This window comes from Seriola aureovittata, chromosome 19 (genome assembly GCF_021018895.1).
Source record: "Seriola aureovittata isolate HTS-2021-v1 ecotype China chromosome 19, ASM2101889v1, whole genome shotgun sequence".
Classification (NCBI taxonomy): Eukaryota; Metazoa; Chordata; class Actinopteri; order Carangiformes; family Carangidae; genus Seriola; species Seriola aureovittata.
In genome coordinates, this window is record NC_079382.1 from 11,508,889 (window position 1) to 11,526,537 (window position 17,649).

Below are 17,649 nucleotides of genomic sequence, written 5' to 3' on the forward strand. Positions count from 1 at the left end.
CCAGAACACAATTTACACTTTCCACAGTTACAAATTCGTAAAATCTTAAAAGTTATGAATAGAAACAGCCAATTCTTATCCAGAAAACACTCTGTTACACTCAAAATATTGTATAAGGTATAATGGTCATTCCACCTTTTCCATTTCATGTGAATGGCATCAGATTGTGTGTGGGGGGACAGGAACTCCACTGCCCTAAAGAAAATGGATTTGACTGTGTATTTCATCACTACTTTTAAGAGAAAGATCTTCTGAGATGAAACTGTAAGTTTATTAGTGCATCACATTTGCAGGCGACTTGCTAATCCCTTCGTTCCCTCTGACACTCTCAGGCATTTAGACTACTTTGAGATGCTGCGGAACGAGGATGAGCTGGCTTTGTCAAAACGATTTGAGTCGGTAAGTGAAGAGGAAAACATTTCCTGACTTTACTGTTGCATTATTTGTTAGTTTTAAATATTTTGACGGATTTATTCATGGGTTGCTTCTTCTGCTCCTTCTCCTATAGGCACATATAGATACCAAAAGTGCCACCCAAGTTTTCGATCTCATCCGCAAGAAGATGAACCACACAGATGCATACCCGCACTTTATGTCTGTCCTTCATCACTGTCTCCTCATGCCACGTGAGTGATTATTTACATTATTAGTTAATGTACAGTGCATTCAGAAAGTGTTCAGATCATGTTGCAGCTTTATGCTAAAATCCCCCCCCCCAAAAAAAAAATGTCCTCATCAGTCTACACTCAATACCCATGAAAGACTAAGTGAAAACTGAATTTCAAATTTCTTTGCAAATTTATTCTAAACGAAAAACTGAACTGAAGGTTCCCAAGAGCACAGTGCCATGACTTTAGCACAGTTGGATAGCTACTGTTGATCCCAAACAGAAATGCAAATATATTTTTTATGTTACATATGATTGAAAAAGCCTAGTGAGTTAAAAAGTACAGTTATTTGCAAAAGGCAAATTACACATTTTTTTTGATTCCCACAGCAAACAGACATTAACAATGAGCCTTTGTGTGCAAAAGTGCAAAGGTTTTGGCACCTTTCTACTTGTAAAACACTGAGAACTTCATTAACTTATTCCGCTTTAATTGACTTGTTAGGACTTCTGGCAGGTTGTCGTAATCGTCATTAGGAATTTTCAGCTGATGATGAATTTGCTGACTCTTCAAACCTCATGGTAACAAAATGAAGCTAATTGATACCCACAAAGTAGGGCAGGCTATAAAAAGCATTCAAAGTGCTTCCAGCTTGAAACTGAAATGGCATGATCTGAAAGACCAAGAACACTCTCAGTTAAAGCCTCTTGTCTGCTTCTTGTCTGGCAGAAGGGCAAAACGAAACCCCCCTGTATGATGCAGCATTGACGCACAAACAGGGCCTCATCACATCAAAACCTTACAAATGACCTCATCACAAAAGCCAGCAAAGAAGTCTGCAAAAGCAACATCTGGATATCTCCCGAAGTTAGAAGGGGCTGTTTTTAAGCCTGTGAAATAACATTATCGTTATGCATTAACATTTGAAGATTTTGATGTCCGTTTGCCGCATTAGTTGTATTTACTTCTCTTCCCTTCAAAAATTAGTAAGATATGGAATTTTCCCACAGGTGCCCAAACTTTTGCAGGCTCAAAACAAGGTAGTAGTCTTACTCCAGCAAAATACACAGAACATATGTACCCAATGATTTCCTGCCAAAAAAGATAAGTATATTGACTCTGTTCAGATTAGACTGTCCAGAAGTAGGATAAACTCATTCCCAGGCAAACTGAATGCTGTACATATTCAGAGCCAGAAACTGTTGTTGGCTAATATTTTTTTTGTCAATCTGGTTTTCTGCAGAAATTGTATAAAGTCTGATTCCAGTTAGCCAGCTTTCCCACATCTTTTGACTGGAAGTCAAACAGCTGTTCTCCTTGACGCGCACCTTCCCCTCTAAGTGGCTCTTAGACCTCTTTCAGTTACTTTGCTGAGGCATTAAGAGTGTAATTAACACCTCAGCTACGAATACAAGTGTTACGTTTATACACGAGAGTTAATCAGCTGCTTCTGATGGCACTTGAATGGAAAGAGGAATCTGAATAATATTACTGAATATGATATGGTGCATTGAACATTTGCAATACCCTGGCAAGGATAAAAGCTGGATGTGTCCCAACGGTAATGTGTCTGTGTGTTAGTGTGTGTGTTTGTTCACAAAGTTTTCGGGCTAAACAACAAGGCGGCAGTAAACATGTTGTCCTATAACAGATGTTGTCTCACCAATCTAATACATGTGTCACCTTCCTGTAACCTGCAATCATACTGCCTCTCTTTGGCTCATCAGTGTGATTTTGAAACATGACACATCATTCCTTTGTGTTTCATCATAGTCAAACAGCCAGTGTGGCTCCGCCGTCAATCAGTATTTTTCTGAGGTATTAACAAAATGTCAGTGATGGGAAGACGAGTAACTCAGGCCAGGAGACTAATGGGAAACTTGCGTCACTTTCTGTATTTGTGTCTTTCTCCAGACAAGAGAAGTGGCAACACGGTGCAGTACTGGCTGCTGTTGGATCGTATCGTCCAGCAGATGGTCTTGCAGAATGACAAAGGTCACGACCCCGACGTCACACCACTGGAGAATTTTAACGTGAAGAACGTCGTCCGGATGTGAGTCTCCCAGTTTCCCCGAACAGACTGACACATGAATAAGTGCACGGAACAGATGACTTGGCTGAAGAATGTAGAGCTGTAATGTGTTTGCTGAAGATCTGAAAGCCATGTGCTCGACAGCGTCGGTTCAAAAATAGCTTCCCTTTAAGTTCTGAAAAATATCACAGGAGGTGTTCTTGTAGACACTGCAGTTAATTATGTGGGTCATCCTCTCTGCAGGCTGGTCAATGAAAACGAGGTCAAACAATGGAAAGAGCAGGCAGAGAAAATGAGAAAAGGTGCGCATGATTATGAATTATCGAAATATTTCTATAACAAAATAAGTAAATTAAAGGTGTCGGATAAGATCACTGAGTGATGTCCATTCACAGAACACCACGAGTTGCAGCAGAGGTTTGAGAAGAAGGAGCGTGAATGTGATGCAAAGACCCAGGAGAAAGAGGACATGATGCAGACACTCAACAAGATGAAAGAGAAGCTGGAAAAGGAGAGCACCGAGCACAAGAATGTCAAACAGCAAGTGGCTGAACTCACTGCACGACTGCACGAACTCAGCACTGTACGTTGCCCTTCATATTCACCCCTTAAAATAAAACCCTTACTTAATATATTGTTGGATGTTGAAAACCAATTGTTGACCAGAGAAGTCACTGTAAACAATGTGTAAGATTTTAACGCCTAAAATATATGTAAAGAAAGACTTGAGCAAACTTATTATAAGTTTAAGAAAACTATCCAACGTCAAAAAGTCAAACATTCATTAAGTACTGTATTGTGTTGTCCAGGTTTATGGGTGAAACATTAGTAACTCCGCAACTGTTGTTGTGCTCTCTCCCTGCAGAGGCAGGCGGCTGTTGTTCCCGGAGGCCCTCCCCTCACTCCCGGTCCCCCCGGCGGCCCCCTGCCTCTTCCACCCATGCCAGCTTTTGCAGGTCTGTGCCCACCTCCCCCACCGCCTCCTGGTGGTATGATGCCTCCTCCGCCTCCCCCGCCCCCTCCTCCAGGTGGCCCTCCACCTCCTCCCGGACGCCCACCCATTGGAGGCATCCCTCCGCCGCCAGGAGCGCCGCTGGGACCATCCCTGAAGAAGAAAAACATTCCTCAACCGGCCAATCCACTCAAGTCCTTCAACTGGTCCAAGTTAGCTGAGGTGAGAACAGTGGAGACACAAACAGACCTGAGTATGTTGATGCTTTGAGTGAAAATATGACACAAATGTCTTTTCTTCTCCTGCTCAGAATAAACTGGAGGGCACTGTGTGGATGGAGGTGGACGATGGCAAGGTTTTCAAAATCCTGGATCTGGAGGACCTTGAAAAGACCTTCTCAGCCTATCAGAGGCAGCAGGTACTGAAGATGAGGCCATTCATCCACTCACCAACTGTTGCCGTCCAGTGTCAGAGCGGGCTGGGGGTAGATCTGGAGGGTGGGATGGGTGGCTGAGAGCTCAGCTGGCTTGCATTTTTGGACTTAGACTTGGCTCGCTTTCTGATTTTCTAAAACATTTCTTATGTTTTGCAACTTTTGGTTTCTTAAGCAGTGTTAGAGAGGGGAGAATGGGAGAGGTCAGATAATAAAAGTCAGCCAGAAATCAAAAGAGCTGAAGGGAGATTATTGGGGGGGTTATTATTAGATGCAAAGCTTTCATGCTTGAATCATCTTAAATATCTTCTCACATTTGACTGCAATGCTACATTTTGCCATTTTTTTGTTTGTGGTTTTGATCATTTTGCCATATGTGATTGAAAATGCATGAATGAGCTGCTCAGGATCTGATATTTCTTTCTTGTAGCTTTAGTTTGCAATCCATGTAGATACTAGATAATTATAATCAATAGTAGTGTCTGTCCTAGTTGCACAAAAGGGAATGAGATGTCAACAGACCCTTGTTTTTTTGCACATCAGTCTTAAATAGCAGTGCTCACACACAAAGACCTTAAGCATGAATACACATAATGAGAGGCTGAAAGTAAATACTTTTTTTAATGACAGCCGCAAATACACATTTCAGTGTTGGCCTGATTAGTTTCACAAAAAGCTGACGAAAAGAAACCCAGACACTCTTGACAGACTTATTTCTTATGTGCACAGCATGTGAACTATAAGCACGTATTGATCACCTGGAACAGCCACTCGTGTGTCACTGCTGCTCACTTCATTACCGATGGATCCATCGTCATCTAAGTGCTGAATGAGCTTTGATTCATTTGCTGTTTGTGTTTATGGGCCGCAAATCACGTAACTGCTTTACTTATTCTAATGAGTGCTTACATCTTCCCTGCTTCTTGCCTGCATTTTAGGACTTCTTTATGATCAATAACAGCAAACAGGTGAGTGCACTTACAGTACAGTTGATATACAGTGTGGAATTCATGTCGCTCATTGTGGATTCAGTCAGACTTTGTGTGTATGTTGTACTTGATGTCCTGTTGTACTTTCAGCTGCGTGTTTCTTTGAATCTGTTTCATTTTTGTCCAGCAGAATATAAACACGTTATAAACCTAAAAACACCTTTTAGACTTTTTATCAAGTCAACATCCTGTGTCCGTGTGTGTGTGTCATGTTCTTTCTTGTTTGACCGTGTTTTGAGCCTTTCTGTATGTCTTCAGCTTGTGTTTGGGATTTCAGGGCATGTGTCAGTCAATCTTCACTCTTTGTTTGTGTGTGACGTTAACCAAAAAAAAAAAAGATCTAACAGGTTTGTGCATGTTAAAATTGCCATCATCCCTCTAACTTTTATCATCTTGCTCGCAGAAAGAGGCAGAGGACGACACACTGAGCTCGAAAAAAGTCAAGGAGCTGTCGGTCATCGATGGCCGTCGAGCTCAAAACTGCAACATCCTCCTCTCAAGGTAAGTTTAGAACATTGTCACTAAAACCCTTTTTAAAAAGAAATTACTGACACATCCCAAATTACAATATATTTACTTAATGGACTCATCTGCTGTGTGCTGCAGGCTGAAGCTTTCGAATGAGGAGATGAAGCGAGCTATTTTAACTATGGACGAACAAGAGGACCTTCCCAAAGACATGCTGGAGCAGGTACTTCATCTGGTTTCCTGCATGCAGCAGTGCTTCCTCTGCTGCCACTTGTGCGGTGTGTTTATATGTAGCCGGTTACAGTCAGTACAGAAAGTCATGTAAACGAGAAACCTGGTTACTGTAATACGTGGGTTTCTCCTGGAGAGCTTTTGGCCATGTATCTGGGTAGTAACTGGGTTTATAATTGACTTTTTACATGTGCAGATGTGCGGGACAACCATTTTAAACAGGGAAAACATGTGACAGCTGTTCACTTGGAATAAAGGAAAGCTGTCAAAATAATTCAATCCAAAGTCAGACTAAAAGTTAAACTAACACAAAGTATCCTGTAGTAGACTAAATAAGTTCCTCTCCATTGCTGAACACCTATGCTATCACTATGCTGTCAATCCTCCAACACACACACACACACACACACACACCAAAAAAGTGTATCGTATCACTACTACCATTGAAATAAGTGAGCCGTGCAAAATGAGGTCATGTCGGGGTAAATCTGCTCACCGACCTGCTGCATGTGCAGTGCATTCAGAAAGTCTTCAGACCTCTTCACTTTTTTCACATTTGGTTCTGTTTCAGCCTCGTACTAAAACAAACAAAATCATCAGTTTACACTCAATACCAATATTTGGTAAATATGTTAAGTAAAGAGTTTGTTCCTGTTCCGTCAGCTGCTGAAGTTTGTCCCAGAGAAGAGCGATGTGGATCTTCTGGAGGAGCACAAACACGAGCTCGACCGAATGGCAAAACCCGACCGTTTCCTCTATGAGATGAGCAGGTAAGTGTTTTAATTCAGTATCAAAACAGGTGGTTATCTCAGACCTGACAGCCCCAGGTCGGTGCAGCACTTGCAGATCTACTGCCAAACAATAGCCATTGTTTCCTCTTCGTCATAGATAAATGAAATGACACATGGGTTTCTACTTAGCCGGGAACAATGGCTGTCTGTGTGAATCACTGTGAATTGTGTTGGTGAATAAATAGAATCCGTAATGTAATAACAGTATTTGAGTTGCAGTTTTGTAAACAAAGTCCTATAAGACTAAAGGAACAAAGGAAACATGTCATGTCGGCCACTGAGTGCATAAATACATTGAGACCAAGCTAAGCGAAGATCGAAGAGATTCCTACATTATAGTGACAATAGAAACATATTTAACAGTTTTTTCAAATTCAATAATTTACTGTAGTTTGACAGTTGTTACATTTGAGTTTCATCAGAATACAGAATGGACTGGCGGACAGATGTCACAGTGGTATTCATTAGCTGCAGATTCAGTGATTTATAAGCTGAAATCATAAACCCTCTAAAAAAAATAAGCTTCACTACCACAACTAAACTTTATATGTGTCATTCAATAAGCATACAGGCGGCTTGCTTTATTTTGCGCGAGCACAGTGTCCATGTTTGTGGCTTTTTGTCTAAATTTGTGGATTTCCCTGTTCATAATTTATGATTTTTTGTCTATTTTTGTTCTCTTCTTCTGACACGCATTTTCCATCTCCTGTCCAGAATAAACCACTACCAGCAGAGGCTGCAGTCTTTATACTTCAAAAAGAAGTTTGCAGAGAGGATAGCTGAGATCAAACCCAAAGTTGAAGGTGGGAAAAGTCTTATACACCATGAACATGATTTTTTTATATACATATAAAAGTGGAGGGCTGAAAAGTATTATAGTCTATTTATATCTAACCTGGTAGCCCTTGTGTTTTTAAGTAAGGAAAGCTTCTAAAACCTCTCATGTTTTTATATTTTTACCTTTTGATATTTGCCAAGGAATTAACAAGCAAGCTACCAGAGACAGATGTCTTCTAAGTCTAAAAATAAATTCGAATTCGCTAGAAACATTCATTGTCTTCATGTTTCAGCTCTGACCAAGGCATCTAAGGAGATCTTACACAGTAGAAACCTGAAGCAGCTGTTGGAGGTGGTGCTGGCCTTTGGAAACTACATGAATAAGGGTCAGAGAGGAAACGCTTACGGCTTCAAGGTGTCTTCACTCAACAAGATCGCTGACACCAAATCCAGTATCGACAAGTAAGTGCACTTTCTCAGTCACAACATTAAACCTTTTGCAGGCAGTAGGAGAGAGAATGTATGGAATATAAAAGTCACATCTGGAACTGGGAATGGGATATTTATGAAACTCCATATGGTTATTCATATCTGAACCTACATAAAAAAAGCAATATATTGAACATTTGACACGTTCACTCCAGCTCAGTGTGTCTGTACGTCTCCGTGTTGTTGTAGAAACATAACTCTCCTGCACTACCTGATCACCATTCTGGAGAAGAAATACCCCAAAGTCCTGATGTTCCAGGAGGACCTGCAGAGTATCTCAGAGGCAGCCAAAGTCAAGTAGGTGAAGCCTTGGAGCTGTGGTTCCCAATCTGGGGGGTTGGACTCCTCAAGGGGTTACAAGATGAAAATGTATGCGTTTCAACATGATTAACAACGATTGGAAAGAAAAAACACATATTCTGCTACACAAATTATTTTTTATATATTTTTACGGGTTATAAGAATTCAGGTTGAGGAGGCTCCTTGTAAAATAATAGAATAAAAATCAGGTCCAAGATACAGACAGGGCTGCCAGACTTGATAGAAGTGATCTGCTTTGATATGTAGATTACTTGTGAGATATTCTTAAAGAACCAGCTCAAATATAATTTTACATCAGCCTTTAACAGAAGGGCCCTTATCGCTAATCCACTATACTAATATATGTTTCCTTACAGCAAAAGTGATAATGTTATATACCTTTTGCTATCTACAGTTGTTATATTTCTACTTGGGAGGCCCCAAAATCGACATTATATCCATTTCTAAATCTTTGTCTAATATTTTTTCAGACCAATACTTGTGCAATTTACAACATGACCATAGGCAATGGGTCAAGGAACCTATTTCAGTTTTACATTTAAGGCAAGAGAGAGAGTAATAGACTGGCTGCAGTTAAGGAATATACTGTATATTCTATGTATAATTCTAAACAGGATTTCTTCTGTTCAAGTACAGATGTTTATCTCTTTTGGCTTAACTCCAAAAACCCCCCATGTGTCCTCATCAATACTTACAATCCTTGCTTCTTTATGTAATACTGGATAACATTACCTTGTTATGTTTCCAAACACTCAAATCAAACCATCTGGTTCTGCTCCCAAGTTAAGACATATGCAACCTGCGACAAGGCCAAGGTGTCATGATTAGACACGGCTTTGTGTTTAAGAGTCATAAGCTGAGATGGTTGGGAACCATTGCCCCGGAGAACCTGCTGCCTAACTTTCAACTTCTTGTTTCCCTTCACTCTGTGTGCGACAACATCTTTCGTTGTTTGTTTGCAGTATGACAGAGCTGGAAAAAGATATCTGCAACCTGCGCAGCGGCTTGAAGAGCGTTGAGAGTGTGAGTCACAAAGATTTGCATGACATTTTATTGGTCATGCAGTTGTACATTGTTACATGGAAATCTAGTGTAGCTCTCCTTCAGTTTCCTCTCTTGGATTTTCACTTCTTAGGAGCTGGAGTACCAGAAGAAGCGACCGCAGGAGCTGGGAGACAAATTTGTGTCTGTGGTGAGTCAGTTCATCACTGTGGCCAGCTTCAGCTTCTCCGATGTGGAAGACTCTCTCACCGAGTCCAAAGAACTGGTAAGTCATCGTGTCTGTGCGGTGTGTTTCTCTTTGAGCAGACCGGACAGAACCACTGTCACTTGTAGACACAGACACTGAAAGCTCGCGTCCCATTTCCTCCTGGCGCAGCTGTTTCTACGCACCTTATTGACCTCATCAGTCACCTCTCTAGGAAAGCTAACAGCGGGAGTGAAGTGTTTCAGCTTCCTGCTGCAGCGCCACTGACACTTTATTGGTCGCTCGTCGTCTTATGTGCGGGTCAAGAGTGAAACCCGGTGCAGAGGGTTGGATATTGTTTAACATGACTGCGTTCTGCATTATATGGACGTTGTGTGTCTCTTTGTGTCATGGTTTTAGGGACTGTAATCACACCTGCCAACTGCTTTAACACGTCATTTTGTGAATGCTTTGTGAATCCATTTTAGTGTGGGTGGTCTGTGGGAAAATTAGAGGCTAAAGGCGCTCTGGTGGGCCAGCAGAATGAGCACTTTCCTCCATAGCTCATGTGTAGCACGAAAAGCAGAAGAAGAAACAAACCTCAAATTTGCAGATGGCCATATGAAGGGAAATGGGCTTTTTACAAGCAGAAACCTGAGCATGCTCACCTTTTAATGGAGAGCTTGACACCCTCAAGTCAGATTTATACGTCTGTCCACATTTATTGGTGCAAGGCAGGAAGAGTTTTTTTTTTTTTTTTTTTTATCTTGAGCATGTTTTTCGCCCCATAGTGTGAGTCTGTGCTACATTGACCTGAACGCTCAGCTGGTCACATGGCAACCATTAGTCTCTGTGAATCATTTACGGTGTCCCACAGTTAAATATTTGAGAGTGTTTACAGTTGTCCTCTGTACTCATGATTGGGAACAAGAGAGCCCCTGCTGACCCTCTAAACACCTCCTTCCATCTGGTGTGTGTGTGTGTGTGTGTGTGTGTGTGTGTGTGTGTGTGTGTGTGTGTGTGTGTGTGTGTGTGTGTGTGTGTGTGTGTGTGTGTGTGTGTGTGTGTGTGTGTGTGTGTGTGTGTGTGTGTGTGTAATAAAATGTTTGCAGAAGACCACCATATGAAGAAAAAAAAGGGACATTTCATGTGTTTTTGTCTTGCGTCACAGAAATCATGTTCCATTGATTCCTGTTGTGAAGAAGTAAAAAACCTTGTATCTCATTTGACTGAACATTTCATTCAGTTCAGAAAAAAAACAACTGACAAATAACTTAACTGCGTCTTTGCTCCACCTGATAAGAGTTTGCGTGTCAGAGCTGCCGTTAGCGTGCAGATCTTTGAGGGTATATGTTCTCAGCATGATCTCACATCTGGATGTTCTCCTTTTTTAACTTACTGTGAAAAATACCTAACAAACACATTGCCTTAATTTGGGCTCTGGCTCCAGTCTCCGGCCCTCAGCTGTAATCAGTAGCTGGTCAGATCTGGGTGAACATGGGCTTCAAAGCCTGACTACTGGTACCCTGCTCTGATTTCAAAGAGCTGGGACCTAATGAGTCTCCTGTAAAACAGTCAAAGATGGAGTAAAACATGGTTCTGCTGTGTCCTGCTGTAAATCTAATCCCATGTGCCCCTCCCCGTGTGCCCCCTTTCTCTTTGGTCCCACAGTTCCTGAGGGCAGTAAAGCACTTCGGTGAAGATGCCAGTAAGATGCAGCCAGATGAGTTCTTTGGCATCTTTGACCAGTTCCTGCAGTCGTTCGGCGAGGCGCAGCAGGAGAACGAGAACATGCGAAAACGAAAAGAAGAGGAGGAGCGCAGGGCCAAGATGGAAGCTCAGGTATGTAATCGTTTGCTGTTTCCATATGATTCTTGACAAAAAAGAACCACAACTTTTATAAAACACAAGTTGTCACAATAGATCCCAATTTTCTTAAATTAATTGCAGTTTTGAGGAGTATTAACTCAAATATTCTAGAAAATCAGAAGTAACTCAGAGTTAAAGTGAGACTATGTAACTTTTGAAATAAGAGAAAAACACAATCTTTCTTATACAGATAAAGAGTTGAATTCATAACCAATAAAATGGACCCTCGCTTAATTCAAACATTTAGGGGTTTTGCTACTACAGCCTCATTTCTTCTGGTATGACAAGTAGCTTGTGTTATTGTCGCACTTTAACGTTACTCAGATGCAATAATAGTTTGATTTACTTTCTTTATGAGAGTTAGGTGAGAAGACTGAATCCACCCCCATGTTTGTATGATAAACATTTAGCTACAGCTGGCAGCCGGTTAGCTTAGCTTATCTTAGCATAAGGACTGGAAACCAGGGGAAACAGCTAACCTGGCTCTTCCCAATGATAACAAAATTCATTTAGCAGCACCTCTAAAGCTCAGTAATTAGCAAACCATTTCTCATACCTTTGCTTAATCTGTACAAAAGCAGAAGTAAAAAAAAAAAAGGTTTTATATGTGTGACTATTTTTCAGCTGGTTTCCCAGCAACCTCACAATATTGACAAGAAGGAAGTCACTGCACCTGGTCAAGAAATAGCCTTAAAAGGGGATTTTGTCCCTTTGGACAGAGGCTTCAGGCTTCAGGCTTCCAATCTTTCTGCTAAGCTAAGCTAACTGGCTGCTAACTGTAACGTCTATTCACTGAACAGAGAAGAGAATGGCATCAATCTTCTCATCTAGCAGTTCTGGGAACTGTTGGGCTTCCCTTTATAATTAAAGTCTCAACCTTAACAAGTGTCTTGACATAATTCATGTTATGATTTGGCACTATTTAAGTAAAACTGATTAAATATCCCTTTTGTGTGTCGCCAGCTGAAAGAACAGAGGGAGAAGGAGAGAAAGGCCCGGAAAGCAAAGGCAAATGGGGAGGATGACGGCGGCGAGTTTGATGACTTGGTGTCAGCGCTGCGATCAGGCGAAGTCTTTGACAAGGACTTGTCCAAGATGAAACGCAACCGCAAACGCATCAACAACCAGACCACAGACTCGAGCAGAGAGCGACCGGTCACAAAGCTCAACTTCTAAGCAGAGGTTGAGATCATCATCCCAGTTTCTCTCGCCCGCCCAGCCTTGCCCCTGCTCATCATTAGTTTCCCTCTGGGTCAAACTGACATTCACATTCCTCAGCACCCTCCTCCAGACCGACCCAGCGCCGCCTGAATGAACCACGGTTGCACCATCGCAACAAAAACCACACACGGCACAACATGTTCGAAACCTTTCATCCTCTCAGATTTTGATGTTAAACGGAGCAGAAGCCAAAAACTATTATTATCGACCAAATCTGATAATTCCTGCTGGAGGATCAGTTTGGCCAAATGAAACGTTTTTAAGAAGTCTGTCATGCAGGACCAGGATGTTCTGTCTCGTTCCAGGTGTGAGAGACGGTCACAGTTGTTTGATAGGATGCGTTCTGTGCTGTTTTTTGTACGTCAGAATCTATGCACAGAGTGAAATGTGCAGCTTTTAGACTCGTTCGGGGCTTGATGCTCGTTCCAAACAGGAAGATGATTCCATTAAAAAACACAAGGGGCCATTTTGTACGGACTGATTTCATAGATTGAGAGGGTTTTGTCCAAGAGACAAAGACAAAGACTGAATCTGAACTTCCTCTTGACGCTGCCACTCCCTTGCAGTCAGAACCATTAGAGGACTGAGGGGCTGCATCTTTAAACAGACGCGGTTTTAACTGCAAGTAGCACAGTTGAGAGGCAGAGGTTTTTTTTTTTCTATTCATCATTATTGACACACAGCATTTATATATCTGATCACTGTATGTTTTATTTGAACGTTTTCCTGTTAAGAGCTGGCCTTAACTCTGTTGATTTTAATTGTTGAGTTGATACTCTCTAAGGCCTGGGCCTAATCTGCAATTTCTCAACAAGTGTGGACACTCATGTCATAGATTACATATATCTATATATAAGGTTGCGTGCTTGTTACACATGCACATATGAATTCATAATTACTATGCTAAATGCCATTAAAACCATACCCAATCGATGCAATACACTTGTTTTTCCTCTCTGAAGGGAGTGCCCTCCTTTTAAAGTTTTTATTTGAACAGATGAAAGATGTTTTCTGCACGCTGGCTGGATTTACACTGCATTTAAAAAGAAAAATAGTAAGTATCAACATCCTGATTTTACAGCCTGTGATCCACATGTGAGGTCTTCAAGAGCAAGAACCTCACATGTCGACATGGAACTTCTGATTTTAATTTGTCCTCTCAGCAGCTGTGTGAATCCATCCAGCGTCACACACCCCCACTGAACTTTTATAATTTAAATATCGCCTTCCATTGTACAATGACCTGATGGAAATAAATGGGAGAAAACAGTCGTGAGTTTTTGTATTCAGTTAAGGAGCACACTTCAATGAATTCTTGTGTGTGAAGAATTTTTTGTTTTGTTTTGTAGTACTTAACTTCAAAAAGACCCTGACAGCACCCAGGCTCAGAGCTCCATCTACAGGTCAGTATGTGCTCCTTCCCGTCCAGTGTGGTTTCAGACTGGACATTCTTACATTTCATACTAATCCAAACTCTTCCTGATGTTACAACCTGCAAATGTTCACACTGAAGCCTCATATGTGATTGTTGTCATAGAATCTATTCGGAAATTTTCTCTTTGAATTCTCATTAAAAGCGACTTAAGGTGAGACAGTCGCACTCTCTACATTAGTGCACAGCTCAGTAACTTATTATAGTAGCTTTCAATTCAAATGTCACAGTGCAGTATAAAGAATATTTTATTCAGCCTAGATTTGTTATGTCATTGCTCTGAATTACGTGAATTTTCTTTGAAGTTTTTTTTAATTTTTCTTTATTGTTTTTAGGATAACAGCCAGTTTCACATCCACATCCTTGGTTATTTACTTTGCTATTGACTTTGCTAATGTACAGTTTAAGTTGAGGACAAATTAATCTGTCTATTTCTTAAACCAGGTTCATTTCACCCACCATGAAATATAAAAAAAGGCAGGTACATTATTTCTCAATTTACTACTTAGGTTAATCCGGCAATAATTAACTCTTATAAAGAAAACTAAAGGAACATTTTAACTGTATATCCTTAAAACAGTTTATTATAACTCATATTCTCCTCTTAGAGTTTAGAGATTTGCTTTCGGTACAAAGCGTTTTTGTAACTCTTCATTTTTTAACTACCTTTTCATCTACAGCCACGTTTAAATGAACAACAACAACATTTGAAGCTCACTTCAGCAGAAACCCACGAGTCAGCTCGTCGTCCGGCTCCTGCACAAAGCGAGAAACTCCGGTGTAAAAAGCTCTGCCTGCGACTTCCACCACGACGGCCTTGAAGTCTCCACACTTGGTCTCCTGATGAGAAACACGAAAGAGAATCACAAACATAATCAATCCAATCCGTTCATCGGTTTACATCTTGACGATGTGATTTTCAACCTTAAAGATGCTGACAGCTTAAAGTGCTGTATCGACTTCACTTTCTGCAGAATAAGGAGCGAAGCTCAGGTACCTCGACAGCTTTTCCTGTGAACTGGGATCCGGTGGCTCCACTCTGAAACGTCCTGGTCTGGTTGAGCTGGATGAGACCTTTGTGATACTGCAGAGCCACTCGAGCTGTAACACCAGAACCAGTGGGACTTCGGTCCACCTGACAACACGTTTAAAGCCGGGTGAAGATGATACTAACAAACCAGACGGCATGTTGTGTCTGTTCTGTGCTTTTTTGTCTTTTTTACTTTAGTACACTTGATATTTCACTGAGTCATGCAGCAGCTCTCCTTTAAGTGTCAAATGATAAGACGTCTGTAAAATACCTGAGCCTCTGCAAACACACAGACGTTGGCGGTGGGATCAGAGGAATAATCGTCTTTTCCATCGGTGAGGATAGTGCCGTAGAGGAAGGCCAGATCATCACTGGTTGGGTGGTGCAGCTTCACCTACGAGTGAATAAGGCAAAAGACTGTGAAATCAACATATGCAATATGTTCTTGATGCTTGGCTTGGGTCCCTCATTACAATTGAGGGAAATCACAACACTGAGGATACTGTGTGTAGTGATTCTACACAGGATGTGCAATATGAACGTCTCACCTGAGCTTTGACAGCGTTTGTCACCGCTGAGGCTGCGTCTACTAGATCTCGAGTCCTGGACTTGGTGACGTCCAGGCCAAACCTCTGGGCGTTTACGAAGGCGTAGAAGGCTCCTCCGTAGCTGATGTCAACCGTCACATCACCGAACCCTTCCACGCTCACCTTCACATCTGGTGACAAGTCATTTAGTTAGTCCTGGGAAATATAAAAAAACACCTGAAAACACTTTGGTTTCTTGCGGATCAAGGTGAGTTTCCTACCTGTAGCAAATGCAAAGGCCGGCACACTGAGAAACCTCACTCCTCCTGTTTTACCATCAGAGTACTCAACAAACGCCATCACCAGCCCGCAGGGACAGTGTATGTTCACCTGCGTCTCTGGTGACTTTGTCTCCTTCACCAGTTTGTAGTCGACAGCGAAGCGTCCGAGTGCGATGACGGCGTGTCCGCACATGGTGCTGTAGCCCTCGTTGTGCATGAACAGCACCCCCAGGTCAGCCTCGGGTATCTCGCTGTCCACGATCAGGGCTCCGTACATGTCGTAGTGTCCCCGGGGCTCGTACATCAGCACCCTCCTGAGGTGGTCCAGATGTTCTCGTACGTAACGCCGCTTGGATAGCACGCTGTCACCTTTGACCTCTGGGTAGCCGCCGAGGATGATCCGTAAAGGCTCTCCACCGGTGTGCATGTCAACCACTGAGAGCTCGTCTCCCTCGTGAGGTGGAAGCTGCATTTCCATATCAGTGCTGATTCAAAACATTTTTAACAGTGCAGTTATTTTCTTAAATATTTGATTGGTTTTTCAGTGAATAAAATGAAAATTATTCGTCAACCCCAAGTTAATATATTCATTGTTGTTTTGTCGACCAACAGGGAAAAACCCCAAAAGATGTTGAGTTTACATTTTTCCTTTATAAAAGACTTAAACAGTTTATCAGTTGTAACTTGTTGCCTAATTTTCTGTCAACCAGCTAACTGGTTAATCAACTAATCATCTCACCCTAGAGTGGTTTCTGAGTTCCTGCGTAAATAATGATGAAACTGTATAGTGGGGTTCAGTAGGGGCCCAACAACAAATCTTTGCCCCAGGGTCCCTCTGGTGGTTAATCCACCCATGACCTGAGGAGTTTGTCTTCTACATAGAAACATCAAAAACAAAGCACATATCAGCTATTTTAATTATGTTAATGTGCTGTTTGATTTTATCCATTAGTAACACAAAAATATAGGTTTTTAATTTTAAATTTGTATTTTGTCAGTATTGTACTGAAATGAATTATATTTTCATCAGAACTGTTGTAAACAAACATTTTCAGAGAGTTTGTTTTCAATGATGAATTCTCTGGGTGCCATTTAGAAAAGCTCCAGTCAACACAGATTTCATTCTTATACTTTTAGAAAATGGTGAGCAGGATGAATAATTATGACAGAAACTCCGGATAACCTCCATAAAGTAAGTTATCTCCATCTCAGCACTGTTCGTGTGGACAACAGCACTTAATGAATGTAATCCTTCTCAAAAAAGAAAAACCTGTTATTACATTTCAGACAGACATTTTTTTTTTTTACCTACTGCAGTTTGGACCGTGATAAAGTATGACACACACTGTTGCGTTCGCGGCACCTTAGAGAAGAGTGGAAATCCCAGAGGCGGTCGCATCCACAACAGCTGCAAATTCCTCCAAAGCAATTCAAAACTGGAATCAGCACTGCAGGACACTTTTTGTTCGCAAGATTCAACCTGGATAATATTACTACCAAACCAATTATCATAAAATTGAGATTTTCTTTTAGAAGCTAAGTGTTGTCAATAGAAGTGAATGGGGGGGAGACGGGACAGCGACTATTCGTAAGGTCGAAGTGTAACGTGACGCTACTCTCCGATAAAATGCTGCAAAAGATCAGCGTTACTGAAACTAATACAACTCCAGAAAGAGTCATATTTACCTTCTTTACAGTTTCTCTGTACTTCGGACTCAAACTTCTGCAGCCTTCAGTCTTTTATGTGTGTGTGTGTGTGTGTGTGTGTGTGTGTGTGTTTCAGTTTGCAAAGACACAAAAATTAGACTTTAGTGCCACCCTGTGTTCTGGAGGGCTGCAAAACATGAAGCGTTCAATACCATTTTTTTTTCTGTCCGGATTCATGGAGTGGAAGCCACAGCTTCAAGAGATGGAAAAATAATTTTTAAGCAATTTATTTACACTGGCAGCGAAAAGTCAGTGTAAAGGAATTGCTTTTTGTATTTGGAAATCTGATGATTGTCGTTTTGTCG

At 41.4% G+C, this 17,649-nt stretch overlaps 2 protein-coding genes across 4 annotated transcripts in view; one reads left to right on the plus strand and one right to left on the minus strand.

The window, feature by feature from the left end:
- Positions 1–13,636, plus strand: part of LOC130187798 (disheveled-associated activator of morphogenesis 1-like) — a 49,320-nt gene extending 35,684 nt beyond the window's left edge. For 2 of the 3 annotated variants that reach the window (XM_056405691.1, XM_056405690.1), the window contains exons 9-26: positions 333–399; positions 509–626; positions 2,523–2,661; positions 2,884–2,942; positions 3,036–3,223; positions 3,506–3,814; positions 3,903–4,010; positions 4,964–4,993; positions 5,418–5,515; positions 5,621–5,705; positions 6,377–6,483; positions 7,219–7,307; positions 7,575–7,743; positions 7,960–8,067; positions 9,054–9,114; positions 9,227–9,358; positions 10,949–11,119; positions 12,110–13,636. In XM_056405691.1, coding sequence (XP_056261666.1) covers positions 333–399; positions 509–626; positions 2,523–2,661; positions 2,884–2,942; positions 3,036–3,223; positions 3,506–3,814; positions 3,903–4,010; positions 4,964–4,993; positions 5,418–5,515; positions 5,621–5,705; positions 6,377–6,483; positions 7,219–7,307; positions 7,575–7,743; positions 7,960–8,067; positions 9,054–9,114; positions 9,227–9,358; positions 10,949–11,119; positions 12,110–12,322 — 2,251 coding nt within the window. In that variant the 3' untranslated portion in view covers positions 12,323–13,636. The remainder of the gene's footprint in view (positions 1–332; positions 400–508; positions 627–2,522; positions 2,662–2,883; positions 2,943–3,035; positions 3,224–3,505; positions 3,815–3,902; positions 4,011–4,963; positions 4,994–5,417; positions 5,516–5,620; positions 5,706–6,376; positions 6,484–7,218; positions 7,308–7,574; positions 7,744–7,959; positions 8,068–9,053; positions 9,115–9,226; positions 9,359–10,948; positions 11,120–12,109) is intronic. The other variant, XM_056405692.1, reaches the window with a different exon arrangement.
- Positions 13,637–14,354: 718 nt separating this feature from the next.
- On the minus strand, positions 14,355–17,435 carry LOC130187742 (trans-L-3-hydroxyproline dehydratase). Its single transcript, XM_056405604.1, has 6 exons — positions 17,324–17,435; positions 15,638–16,122; positions 15,378–15,547; positions 15,101–15,223; positions 14,797–14,934; positions 14,355–14,639 (listed from the first exon to the last, which is right to left on the minus strand). The coding sequence occupies exons 2-6, from the start codon at positions 16,113–16,115 to the stop codon at positions 14,514–14,516; spliced, it is 1,035 nt and encodes a 344-aa protein (XP_056261579.1). The 5' UTR covers positions 16,116–16,122; positions 17,324–17,435; the 3' UTR covers positions 14,355–14,513.
- Positions 17,436–17,649: the final 214 nt, after the last annotated feature.

Excerpts from the sequence above, each read along its gene's own strand:
- LOC130187742 (XM_056405604.1), bottom strand. The coding sequence starts at position 16,115 with ATGGAAATGCAGCTTCCACCTCACGAGGGAGACGAGCTCTCAGTGGTT. Across the intron at positions 14,935-15,100 it reads GTGTGTTTGCAGAGGCTCAG|GTGGACCGAAGTCCCACTGG; the intron begins GTATTTTACAGA and ends ACGTGTTGTCAG. Across the intron at positions 14,640-14,796 it reads TCACAGGAAAAGCTGTCGAG|GAGACCAAGTGTGGAGACTT; the intron begins GTACCTGAGCTT and ends GTTTCTCATCAG.